This window comes from Desmodus rotundus, chromosome 11, assembly GCF_022682495.2.
Source record: "Desmodus rotundus isolate HL8 chromosome 11, HLdesRot8A.1, whole genome shotgun sequence".
Classification (NCBI taxonomy): Eukaryota; Metazoa; Chordata; class Mammalia; order Chiroptera; family Phyllostomidae; genus Desmodus; species Desmodus rotundus.
In genome coordinates, this window is record NC_071397.1 from 96,777,206 (window position 1) to 96,789,938 (window position 12,733).

The 12,733-nt window shown below is 53.8% G+C and overlaps 1 protein-coding gene across 3 annotated transcripts in view; it reads left to right on the plus strand.

The window, feature by feature from the left end:
* ZDHHC14 (zinc finger DHHC-type palmitoyltransferase 14) overlaps positions 1–12,733 on the plus strand; it is a 217,807-nt gene that overhangs the window by 195,958 nt on the left and 9,116 nt on the right. For all 3 annotated transcript variants that reach the window (XM_053913481.2, XM_024552102.4, XM_045188937.3), the window contains 3 exons: positions 1,570–1,672; positions 2,905–3,014; positions 8,017–8,119. In XM_053913481.2, the coding sequence (XP_053769456.1) occupies positions 1,570–1,672; positions 2,905–3,014; positions 8,017–8,119 (316 nt within the window). The remainder of the gene's footprint in view (positions 1–1,569; positions 1,673–2,904; positions 3,015–8,016; positions 8,120–12,733) is intronic.

Below are 12,733 nucleotides of genomic sequence, written 5' to 3' on the forward strand. Positions count from 1 at the left end.
CAGAAGGGGTTGCCCAGGCTGGCCGCAACCCTGGGTAGGGGTCTGCTTCTCTGCCTCTCTCTGGACCCCCAGTGATCCTCCCTGCCCTTCCGCATTTACCTGCTTTTCCGAAACAGCACTTCAGGTTTCCTCTCCTCCTCCTTCCTCCGTGAGGGTCGGCAGGGTCTGCTGGGAGCGTCGTGGGTTGGCAACCTCGCAGACCTCGGCTGTCTCCCTCTGGGCCAGCCGGCGGGCGCAGGAGCGTTCTGCTCCTCCTGGGGTGTCCTCTTAAATGTAGGGTGGTGCTTTTCTGTGAGCTTGCGGTTTCTAGAAGTTTAGACCTTAAAGAAGTAAAGCATTGTCTACCTCTCTCCAAGGGCAGACCCACCGGCTTATTCTGATGTTGACGGTCGGTTAACAGGCAGGGACCCCGCGTGCCCGGACATGGCATTCATTAATTAGGATGTAGCAAATCACAGGCTGCCCTGGTTCATGCAGTCACTTCTATGGTCTAAAGGTGAATTATCTCCCATCCCATAAAGAAATCAGTGGTGCTATATTACAGTCTGAGCTATGGCCTCCATCCCTGGCAGCAGTAGGAAAGCACGAGTGTTTATTTTCTCTGGCCTGTAAGTTATTGTTAGGGGTTGTCTGGTGTATTTTAAACTCCCCAGACCTAAGAAGAATTTTTCTTTTCTCCCAGAATCATCTGTATCTTGTAAATAGAATTTCATAAACATTTGTGAGACAGAAAAATTCTCTGGTCTTTTCAAGTTGCCACAGTCTTGGCTGATTTATCACTTCTTCTGATGGATGCCAGCCTTTTTGTCCTCCAGTGGTCAGGCGTCTGGTGTGACTGTCCTTCACTCCGTTTCTGGTGAGCATCCAGGTGTCAGGGTGGGCCAAAGGTCTGGGAAGGGGTCCCCTAAATAAAAATGGCCCTCACCCCGGTGCCACTCTGAGAAATTGCCCCCACTGGTCAGGAGCCCACGCACAGATGGGCGCAGGCAGCCACCCAGGTGTGGAAGGGCCGCCTGGGGAGAAAGCAAGCTGTGAAGATAAACCCTGCCCGGCACAGCCACCCACGGTCAGCCCTGCGGCAATTCGCTCACCACCCCGACATCAGGTTGGGGGAGAAACCTGTTGGGTTCGCTACAGCCCTCAGCACTCAGAGGACAAAATTGGAGTCTGTGATTGAAGTGAGGTGCAATACTGAGTCCTTCCTTCGAAGGCCAGGGCTGCTGCCAACCCAGCCTGCAAGTGTCCTGGTTTTGTTGCTTCACTCAGTGGCCGCACACACAGCCACAAGGAGAAGGCGAGGAAGGGCAGGCTGGGGTACCAGTCAGGGGGCCCATGAGGAAGTAAACAAGTCACATTTGGGGAGCCCCTCCTACTGAGCGCGAATGCTAAGCAGGTGGCAGGAGAATGTGGCATAGGGCCTGCCCAAGGGGGTCCCCCAGGTTGGGGAGGACACTCCTGCGAGGCTAGATCTACGCAAGAGGCCTAAGCAGGGGTCCCACCCATCGCAGTCCCCGAGGCATTCCAGAAGCTCTCCCCTCCTCCCGGTTCGAGTCCTTGACTCCAGGCCACTGTGCTGGAGGCCGTGGTGTGCTTCTTCTCCGTCTGGTCCATCGTGGGACTCTCGGGCTTCCACACGTACCTGATCAGCTCCAACCAGACGACGAATGAAGACGTAAGTCCTGGCGGTCCAGGGGTTTCTCTGTGCCCAGGGACCTAGAGGGAAGGGGCAAGAGGAGGTTAGGAGCCAAGGTCTCCCGTCTGCCCACTCCAGACATGAGCCCTTGGGGGCAAAGAAGGGGCCTGGGAGCATTCCACCTTCGCCCCAAGCTCTCTGTGTGGGAAGTCTCTCCATTGTCCTGCTTCTGATGTCATCAGTTAAATAGACACTAAGATCAGCCAAGTGACACCCAGCTCAGAGCCCCGAGGAGGTTCTGTTCTATTCCTTTTCAGTAGGTTTCTTTTTTTAAGACTTACTTATTTTAAGAGAGAGGGGCAGGGATGGGGGAAGAGAGGAAAAGAAACATCTATGTGAGAAAGCCTCTCGCATGCCCCCCAACCAGGGACCAAACCCACAACCCAGGCATGTGCCCTGGTGGGGAATCAAACTGGCGACCCCTCGCCCTGTGGAAGGACACCCAACCACTGAGCCACACCCATGAGGGTCCTTTTCAGTAGTGTGAGAGCCCCTGTAACCCCTGCCTGCGGAGGCCAGGGCAGGCTGGCGCCTCGGAGTGCCTGTAGAGTCTGCCTTTCATGCTCAATGTCTCCACATCATTTTGGAGGCTCACCCGACCCCAAAGTTTAACTTCTGTGCGGGGGTACCTGCCTGTACCCCATGTGGATGGAGAGGAGCTATAAAAACAAGAAACGGAATGTTGGAATGTGTTTCTTCATCAGCCTGGTCCTCTTCGATCTAAATGTTTAGATTCTGACAGAGTGTCTATCAGTACATCTCCCTCTCACTGTAGTGACCGGAAGGGCTTGAGAAAATCGGGGCTGGTGAGATACATGAGTCAAAAGAATGTTAATACAGTTATTTATATTTGGTAACTGAGAATAGCAGAATCTGCAAAAGCATTTTGGCAATACCATTTGTCCAAATTCAGACGGTCTATAAATTGGTGATGGGGGAGCCACCTTACCCCTTCCGGCCGCTGTTCGTTTCATCACTCTCCTAGCACACCAGCTGTGAGTCTGAGAGAGATCTCCAGTGGCTTATGTGAGGTGGTTCTGGGGTGTTCTGTAGCAGAGATGAGATTGTCCCCAGAAATCGTTACCTCGTTCTCCTGCTGAAGAAATGAGTAAACATTATTTGCATTCTCAGTGACTTCTCATAGTCCAGTTCTCTTAAACTTCGGCCCTGATGTGAAGGATATTGTGTCACTGACTGTCCTTTTCTTTCAGATTAAAGGCTCTTGGTCAAATAAAAGAGGTAAAGAGAATTATAACCCCTACAGCTACGGGAGCATCTTCACAAACTGCTGTGTCGCCCTGTGCGGGCCTGTCTCCCCCAGGTAAGACGCCGAAAGCATCACGCTCTTTCCCAGATTTTGGAAAACCCTCACCTTGCTGGGTGAGCGCAGGCCTCCCCAGGGGGAGACCCAGCCACAGCAGTGGATCAGGTCACCACCAGGTGACCACCAGGTCAGGGCTCCACTTGGTACCATGGAGACACAGCCTCTGTGAAATAGGGATGGAAGAGACCTGGCTGTTGGCTGCGTTATGCTTGACATGCCGAATTTGTGTCAAGTTCGGGGGAAATCCCCCAAGGGTCAAGTAGGGACACTGAGGCATGTGACCTGCTTAATCACTGAATGCTGTGCTGCGGTGGTGGCAGCGAGCTGTGTTTAGCACAGTGAGGAAACCAGGACACGAGGTAGGGAGCGGTTAGGAAGTCTGCTGGACCGAGTGCTAAGAGCTGAGCGGCACAGACTGTAAACGCGAAAGTAGTTCGGAGGGAGATCCGCGTGGCTGAAGCGGGTGATGGTAAGACGGCGGTAATACGAGTACTGGCGGAGCTGACACTTACGGAACAGTGTTAGGCTCTGCTCTAAGCACTGGGTGTGTTGACCGGCAGAGCCTCCCTCTCTACCCAGGAAGCAGGTACTATCATATCCATGTTATGGACGAGGAAGCTAAGGCACAGAGGGGTTAAATAGCGGGCCCAGGCTCACACAGCTGGTGAACGCTGCCTAGTCAGGACTCGGACCCCAGCATCCGCTGTCAGAAGCAGCACTCGGCCGCCTGGGGCGTGCTGCCTGCCGGTCAGAATCACACATGTCCACAGTACCGTCAGCGTGGAGAAGGCGTCCAGCAGACGGGTCAAGCAGTCCTCAAATACATGTGTTCAGCGAGTGCTCCAGGCCTCTAGAGTGAGTTCCCAAGCCACTCCTCCCTCTGCAGATAAGTCTGTAAGTGTGCAAAGCGGGGAGAAACCGCAGAAGGCACTGGGGTGGCCTCCAAGGCGGCTCCACTGAGCACGCAGACTCCACGGCCCGCCATCGCTGACCTGTGCTCCTGAGATGCACACTTGATTACCAGCCTCAGTGAAACATTAAGAGGGAAGTAAGAATGGTGCCCCACCCCCGCCACTGAAAAGAAATAAACAAAAACCCAAGTGTATATTCCAAGGTCGTTTGTTAATTGGTACTGGGTTATTGTTATTGGTGCTTTTGGGTCATTGAATCATTTTTTATTTGGGCCTAGCAACTTGGGAGCCCAAAGTGCCTCTCTCCTGAGTCGGGGTCTCTCAGGGCCCCCTGACCTGCCCCTGATTGGCCTCCTCTGCCGAGGGGCCGGCAGGAAGGGGCTGCCAAGGACCCTGGGTGGAGGTGCTGCCTCAGGTGGTAGGGCAGGCATGCCTGCGAGGGTGCCAGCCCCTCTCCAAGAGAGCTCCAGACTTGCCCAGGGACCCCTCTTGGGGCTCGTGAGACCAGAAAAGTCCTTAGAAAGCTTGGGTTTTCACAATTTAGCTTGTGTCTCCTTTGGTGTGGTTATTCATGGCTAGTGGGGGCTCGGAGCCTGAGAGGAGGGTGAGAGGCGGGGACCTGAGCAAACATCTGTCTAGAATACACATCTGAATCCAGAAAAAGAATTGAAAGTCTCACTGTTGTCCAAATCTCTCTCCTTATTCCCGCATCTTCCATTTCCATTTGGCACCTTTTTCTGCTGTTTAGGGATCAGTCATGTCACAGCGGGAATTATTTCTTTCACAGCGAAATGAAACTGCTGCTGTGGCCGAGTTGGGGTTGTATTCTTTCCAGAGCCCCAGTCCCTCTGGATGGGGCATTTCTTGAGAATGGCCCGCCCCTTGGAACCACTTGTATCACGCAGGGACCGTGGCCGCTGACCTTTCTCACCTGGCCCTTGGGCCCCCCAGGGCTGGCTGGATGCTCCTCCCTCTTGTCTCCTTCCTTCTCCTCTCCTTGCCAACCTCTCCCAACTCCTCCACCCCCAAAAGGGCCGGGAGCTTCCACAGGTGGGTGTCCCAGCCAGCTCCCCCCTCACCGCCCCTGAGCAGAGTCGTGGCTCCAGGCGGGCTCAGCACCACCTGTGTGCGAGAACCGTGCACTTGCATTGCCTCTGAAACATCCTTCAACCGCACAGCAGTGCGCATACGAGAGCGGGAGAGTGTGTGTCTTCCTGTGGCCCAGCAAGAGCTGCAGCCCCCCACTCGGTTCCCCAAAGTGTCCCCAGGGGTGTGGGGACAGCAGGATGGGAATGGCCAGGCTTGGGGGCAGGGCTCTTCCTACAAGTGTGGTAGGAAGAATGGAAATGGGAAAGACAAAGTCCCACGGTGTGATTAGGGTCAGGCCCTATGGGCAATGCTGTGGGTCAGCCAGTCCTAGGAACTCACCTGGCCGGGGTCGCTGAGCATGGGCTGTGTGCTGGGCATACGCACGGGGGAGCATGCAGCATCCTGGGCAATGCAGACCCCTCCATGGCAAGTCCTCAGAGTGGTGGAGGGACTGTGAGGGGACCCCTGGGTGGGCTTCCCAGGGGAGGGGGCTTTCAGTGGTCTGTTCTAAAGGACGAGTAGGAATGGGGGAACGGCATTGTGGGAGGACAGCAGAGGGAAGGCCTGTGCAAAGGCTCAGAGGTGAGGGGAGAGCCTGCTTGTCAGGGGGGCCAGGGAGCAGAAGGCAAGAGTTGAGACAAGGGGAGCCAAATTGGGGGGCAGGGGGTGCCATGGACCACTTGTAGCAGATGTCAGCCTTGGCTGGTCCACGAAACAGGCTGAACGCGTGGGATGCAGGACGATGACTTTATTTTTCTCCCTGCATCCCTTCAGACGCTCTCGGTGACCTAGTTCTTTTCTGCTCCTGGGTGAGGTCCCCTGCAAGTCCCCGAATTTCTCCCGCCACTGAAAAGGAAAACAGGACCCAGGGCACTTTTCATGGCCTCCAGAATCGTGCCATTCCAGTGAATCAGAGCTCCAAAGTTCACCAGAGGTTAACGCTTTCCACGCTGGGTTGGGATTTCAGCATGCCTTTCGGGGAGATACCATTCAACCCCAGACAGGCCCCTTCAGGATGACTTTTTCCCATGTCTGGCCTCACCCTCACCTCACCCACCAGCACTCCCAGTCCCCTTCCTCAGCGGGGTACCAATGGCTCCTTTCTCCAAGACTTCCTCCTTTGCTCGGTTCATGTCTGCCCTTTCTGCCCAGGCACGCTTGGTCTGAGAACCCCTTTGACATCCTGCGTGGGGGTCCAGTACTTCCCTTTAGCAGATGGAGGTTCCTGGTGCCTGTTGTTTTTTTCTAAACCTCTGGGGATTCAACTGAAACTGACGCAGAGAGAGCTCCATTCCAAGATCCTGTCCCAAGTATTTTTTAATGGCTTGTTCTTCTGTCACTTGAAGACCCGAAGACAGTAGTTGTGATGATAATTCCTATCTTCTGAAAGCCCAGCTGACAAGCAGGAGCCGCTGCCAAGCAGCCCAGGCCCCACCCGCCCGGGAAGGGGTGGGGAGACACTTTGGGCATCTCGCAGAAGCCACTGGAATGTGGCCCGAGCCCCACTCTACAGGGGCCGCTGAGGGCACACCCACTTATTAGCTGAACCTCCTGTTGCCCTTTGCTGTTCTGCCCTTAGACTCAAGGTCAGCACTGAGCCCTCACTCCAGGCAGCTCTTTGGATGGAAAGGTAGAGCTTCACCCCACCTTCCTACTGGGTGGCCCTGCCGTGGAGCTCAGAAAAGATGCCTTTAGAGACATCTCTCAGAAAGCCTGTCTGTGGGAGCCAAAGGACCATTCCCGTTTCGTCAGCAAGTGTTTGCGCAGCTCCTCCTGGCTGCCAGCAGTGGAGACACCATGATTAGGAAGACTCCGTTCTTCCCTCATGGAGCTCACACCCGTGACAGATGCAGACGGGGCACAGGCGATGCCAACAGGGTGGGGTCCAGGGGACTCTGAGCCCCACGTCCTCTGGGACCAGGGGCGGGAGGGGGAGAAAAGAGGAAGACTGCCCTTCCTCGGGCGCTTGCAGGCTGCCCAACATGACTGTATCAAGTCCCTGGGACACCAGTGAATGGTGAGGCGCCCCACTGGGAGGATCCCAGGCAGCGCTAAGAGAAGCCAGATAAGGGACGAAAGCGGGCACAGGGACAAGAGCCGGGGCTGCAGGGCGTTTGAACCTGGCCGTGAAGAAAGGACAGGGGAGCTCTGACCAGGGTGGCTCAGTGGGTTGGACATTGTTCCACGAAGCAAAAGGTCGCTGGTTTGATTTCAGATTGGGGTACAGGCTGGGGTTGCGGGCCAGGTCCCCCAATGGGGGCGTGAGAGAGACATGATTGATATTTCTCTAGCAAACTAATGTTTTTCTCCCTTTTTCTCTCCCTCCCTTCCCTCTAAAAATAAATAAATACAATCTAAAAAAAAAAAACAAGGATGGACAGTGGAGTGGGAGGGAAAGTAACTTTGGGTAAGAAAAAAACAGTTTGAACAAAAATCCAGAGCTGACGAAGCCCTAAGCACGTACCGGGAGGAGGCTTCTGGCCCCTGCAGTGCGCTGGCGCGTGATGGGCACTCAGACACAACTGTGGAGGGGACGAACCTATGAGCGCTGAGTGTGCAACAAGGAGACGTGGATTTAAGGCTGGAGAGGAAAGCGGGGCACGGATGCATGAGGGCTGAAGGCCAAGCGCAGGAGTCTGGACCGTGTTCGTTGGTGATGAAGCTCCTGAAGCCGTGCCCGCAGGAAGGGTGCTGTGATTGGGTCCTCCGATGGGGGCCATGGACGGTGGGCAGAGGCTGGTGGGCCGGAGGCCAGTGCATGATGCAGGGTCTGCAGCAGGTGGCACAGAGGGAACAGGTGCTATGGGATTTGAAAACGCAGATGTGACGAAATCTGGTGCCCAACTACACGTGAAGGCGACTGGGGTATATTCCAAGGTGTCTGAGGTGGGCCCGTCCCAGAAAGAGGGACCCCCAAAGTGGAAGTTAAAACAGCATTGGTGGCGTCTTTGACTCTTTACTCCCACTCCTTCTCTCCACTGTCTCGTTTTCTCTTGCAGCCTCATTGACAGAAGGGGGTACATCCAGCCTGACACCCCACAGCCAGCTGCGCCCTCCAACGGGATGTCGGAGTACGGGGCCACACCATCGCAGAGCGACATGGTAGGAGCTGCCTGCAGCAGGGCCAGCCCCCTGCAGCAGCCTCCCTTCGCTTCTCTGCTCACTAACCCCATAACAGGCCCAGCACACCGAGAACGCTTCCCAACCCCAGCGACGGACGCGGGAGGGAGGGCTGTGGCCACGGCGAGTGATGGGTGTGTTAGGGGCTGCCAAGGGGAAGGACACAAAATCTCTTCCAGAAACAGCCTGTGGCACCTCCCGAAGGAAGGCGCCCTCACGCAGGGCACGCTGTCATCTGGGCAACAAGATGCACTGCCGGAGGAGGGCTGGTGGCCTGGACAGTGTCCCCATGTCCCCTTCTGTCCCTTTGCCTCAATCCGCACTGTCTCCCCACCCCTCTTTGGTGCGCCGTGGACAGCGCTGCCAGCTCCCCCACTTTCAGGCAAATCTTAGGTCCACCACGCACACCTTTGTGCGAAGGGTCAGACATGGTGTACGTCTCTCCCAGCGAAAGCTGGCACGAGTCTCTCCAAGGGGGTCCCAGGCTGCGGCCGCGTGGGAAGGCAGGCTTTGTTTCCACTGCGGGTGGGAGACTCAGGGCAGGCATGGGGGCTCTCTGTGGGCACCTGAAATCGCAGCCTGGCTGGCCCTGACCATCATGCCTTCAAATCCCAGAGGCACTGGACCCTCTTCATCTGGAACAGATTTCCCTGAAGTTCCATGGTTCCATAAGGGACCCCGTCGTGTGGGCCCCCGGCGGTGCTGTGTGCTCTCCGTAGACTTGAATCACCCACGACAGCATTTCCGTGATTAACGTGCCCTGCGAGGGGACTGGGGGGAAGAGCCTCCTGGGCCCACACGGTTGCTGAGTACACAGAGCTGCAAGGTGAAAGCCAGCAGACCCTGACCTCTCGGGCTTGGACACACAGCTTAGTCCCTGTGACCCCCCCAGCCATGTTTACAGACAGGGAGGCGAGGCCCTGCCCCAAGCAGAACTCCCTGGGTTTATTTGTTGGGAGTAGTGTTTTGTTAGTGTTTGCTTTTGCTTTGCTAACATTCCATCTTCTTTGAAAGAAAGTATGTATACATCAGTCCTTGCTGCTCCATTCCACGTGATCCCGGGACATCTTGTGCTGTCTGCACTCGCCCACACAAATAGCCCTTCAGGGTCTGCCCTTCTTATTTTTCAGGGGACAAAAATCAGGACAGAGAATAAAGAGACAGGCCCACGGGAAAGGAGATAACGTTTATCAGGCATCAGCTGTGTTCAAGGCCTACGATGATCCATATCTCATTTAATCCCAAACCAAGAGTGGACGTGGTCATGCCTGCCTCTCACTTTTCTTTAAGCTAGGAGAGGTGGATCCTCTGCCTACATGCACACAGCCATTAACTCGTGGGTCCAAACCCAGTCTGAGGACCCCAGCACCCACGCTCACAACATGTCCTGCGCCCTTCAAGTGCACAGGCGGTGAGGACAAGTACGTTCATGCTCTGAGGTCTTCCTCAGGCTTCTGTAGGTGCTCGACAAAAGCCCTGTAAGGACGCCACCACTCACCGGGGCTCTGACCCCCCATCCGTGATCGCTTCACTGTGTACACAACCCCCCGTTTACTCAGCAACTCTTCCCAAGTCCCTACTGTGTGCTGAGGACTCAACTACATGCTAGGGGTGCAAGGTCTGTAGGGGACAGTCCCTCTGCCCTCGAGGTCAGTGGTCCAGGGACAGGACATAGACAGCGACACGAAGAAAGATATTGTGAAGTTTCACTAGAACCACCCACAGATGACTGTGGTCCGCACCAAAACAGTGAACGCATGTTAGTTTCACCCGGGACGCCCATAACACCGCTCTCACCGCACTCTGCAGGAGAGCGAGGGGATGTGGGCTCAGTCACCTGGGCTTGCATTTGCCAGGTCTGACTCTGGGGCATATCTTGGACAAGTCAGTTAATTCCTAAAGGAAGGGAGGAAAGAACGAAGGAAGGAAGGAAAGGAGGGAGGGAGGGAGGGAGGGATAAGGATGTTCACCTGCCTGGACCGTGGTTAGAATTGGCTGAGAGCCTGTTTCATCCCCCCATCACCATTCTATAACATTGCTCCTGGCACATAGTAGGTGCTTATTAAACATTTGTTTGAATGAATGTGAAAGTTTCCCTCACTGGGCTTTCTCAAGGGAGGTTCCGGGCAAATTTTAATTTGTTCCTATACCTTCCTTTTCTATTCCTTCCTTCCTCCGATTTTGTTCCATCTGCAAAAGTCTCCATTCTGAATGAGGAACTAGGGATAGAGTCAAGGAGTTCTCTTTAGTGCAGGGACATTGTAGCACAGCGTCACAAAGTGATGGCCTTGGTAGGGTCAAATTAATCCTTGGGCCCAGACACCACAGGTCACAGTTTAATTTTACCCATTAAACTCTGTAGGCAAAGTGTCCATGAGCTTTTCTGGGAAGTGAAAATTTTTAAGACCTGAAAACAAACAAGTTCTAAAACATAAAAAGAAAACTATAAAATCAAAATTAGTAAATGTTTAATGCCTATAAGACACATGAATATGTCAACTTCATTCATTATTAAATTTAGCATTCATGAAAATTTTATTACATTTCGAGATGATTTGTAGGTTGATCACATACAAATCGTTAGCAATGATAAAGTACGTGAGCTGCTCATAGGTAAGTTCAGAAGTGAACTGACAGGGGCCCCTCGCACCCTCTATCCCTCCCCACTGCCACCTTTGTTACGAGAAGCCCTGGTTCTCACTCTGTTTATAGCTGGGAGAAAGCTTTTTGGTCCCTGGGCTCTTACCGCAGCTGGGGGCGCCCACGCACGTTAGAAAATTATGGGGTGAAAGATGGGGGTGTTCTGTGTAGCCCCACAGTTCAGAACCAGGCCTGGATGCTTGGGGGCAGGCAGGTCCTGCTCAATCCAACAGGGAAATGCCCCACGCCCCCTCCCCCAGAGATGTTCAGGCTGGGGGAGTCTGCATCCCAGTGATGTGGACAGAGGAGTGCGGCATTGGTGGGAGGGCTGAGCGTCGGCCTTTAGGGTCGCTTCCCACGCAGACCCTGTCTGGCAGACTCCGTTGTCATCCAGGGCCTCCAGCCCGTTCAGTCTGGTCAACAGGCCAGCATCACTGTGCATTTATGGGCCATCTAGGCACCAAGAGAATGTGCCTATAGGATGCCAGTGGTTCTCTGTGGGCTTCAGTGGCGTGAGCACCCAGTTAACGGGTGGACATGGAGGCAGGGCTGGCATGTAGCAGAGTGTGAAGCTTGACCTGTCTTTGCCCCGCCCCTCTTTGCAGTTCATTCTTGCTCCCCCTTGCACAATATGACTATATCCTGTCCCTTACCAGCACGTAACATACCATGTCGATAACTCACGCTGACCCTCACAACCTCATGCAGCTGCTACTAATATTATCCCCATTTTACAGATTAATACAACTGAGGCTCAGAGAGCCTGACTCACACGCCACAGTTCGACAGCATAGTCTGTCCCTCAGCCCTGCCCGGGACTGCGCAATAGCTGTGCATACTGGTTGTGTGCGGTGATGCTTCTCCTGCACACTTTCAATCCTCACAACCCATAATCCTCACCCTCTCTCCCCTATCAAATATGCTCTCCGGAAAATCTCTGTTATCCATCATTTGTATCTCAAAGGGAATTTAAGCCAAATTTCAGGGATATAGGAATTTCAATTATGAATGAAAGATTTGGCTATTAAAAGCATTTCAGCCTTTACTACTAATAATAATAATTGAATGCTTTAATGTTGTTTGCTCAGCACTGTATCTTCATTATCTGGAATGGTTCCTGTGATAATTGGTTCCAGTCAATGGTGGTTAAATGAGAGGGGGTTGGGGGGAGATTGACCGACTGCTCTGTGGCCGAGCTGAGAGTGCTTCCTCGGCAGTCTGAATTCGAGACAGTGCTCTTCTTACCCACATACCGAAAGCCTCCCCAGTGTGCAGGTCTCCCAGAGTGCAATGGCATGCAGGCCCCTCCCAGGGCTGAAGAAGTCACACCACATGGCCTTCGTGCAGAAGGGTGATGACTTTGCCGTGGTCAGTCGCAAAACCCGACTGTGGAACTGAATGTGTAACCTCTTCATGATCGAACCTGCAACTTGACCAGGCAAATGTCTATGAAGCATCTTCAGTTTCTGCTCTGTTACAAGTGACAGTGCTATTCAGTAACAGATTAACTTAGCTCCTTGTCTCTCTATTTGCTCAACGAAGCCCGAGCTACTTGGCAGCACCTCGGACTAGTCTAGCCTGAGGGCTAACGTTTGGTCCAGGTTTTGGAAACATAGCAGTATCCAAGTGATTCACTGACCTGGCCCAGGGGTGAGCTCTACGGCTGAACCGTCAGAGTTCATTCAGTTTCTTGGGTCTGAAAGTTATCATTTTTCACCAAATTGAGACATTTTTGTCCATTGTGTCCTCAATTTTTTTATCTGCCTTATCTCATGCTCTCTCTCCTGGGACTCCAACTACGCACGTGTTGGACCCTTTGATGTTGTCACCCCAGACGACAGTTCCTTGGGGTTCCGTGCATTTTCCTTCGAACTGTAGCTCTTAGTGTTTCAAACTGGATTATCGCTTTGGTTCTCTCCTCATGTTCAGTGATTCTCTATTCTGCCATCTCCGATC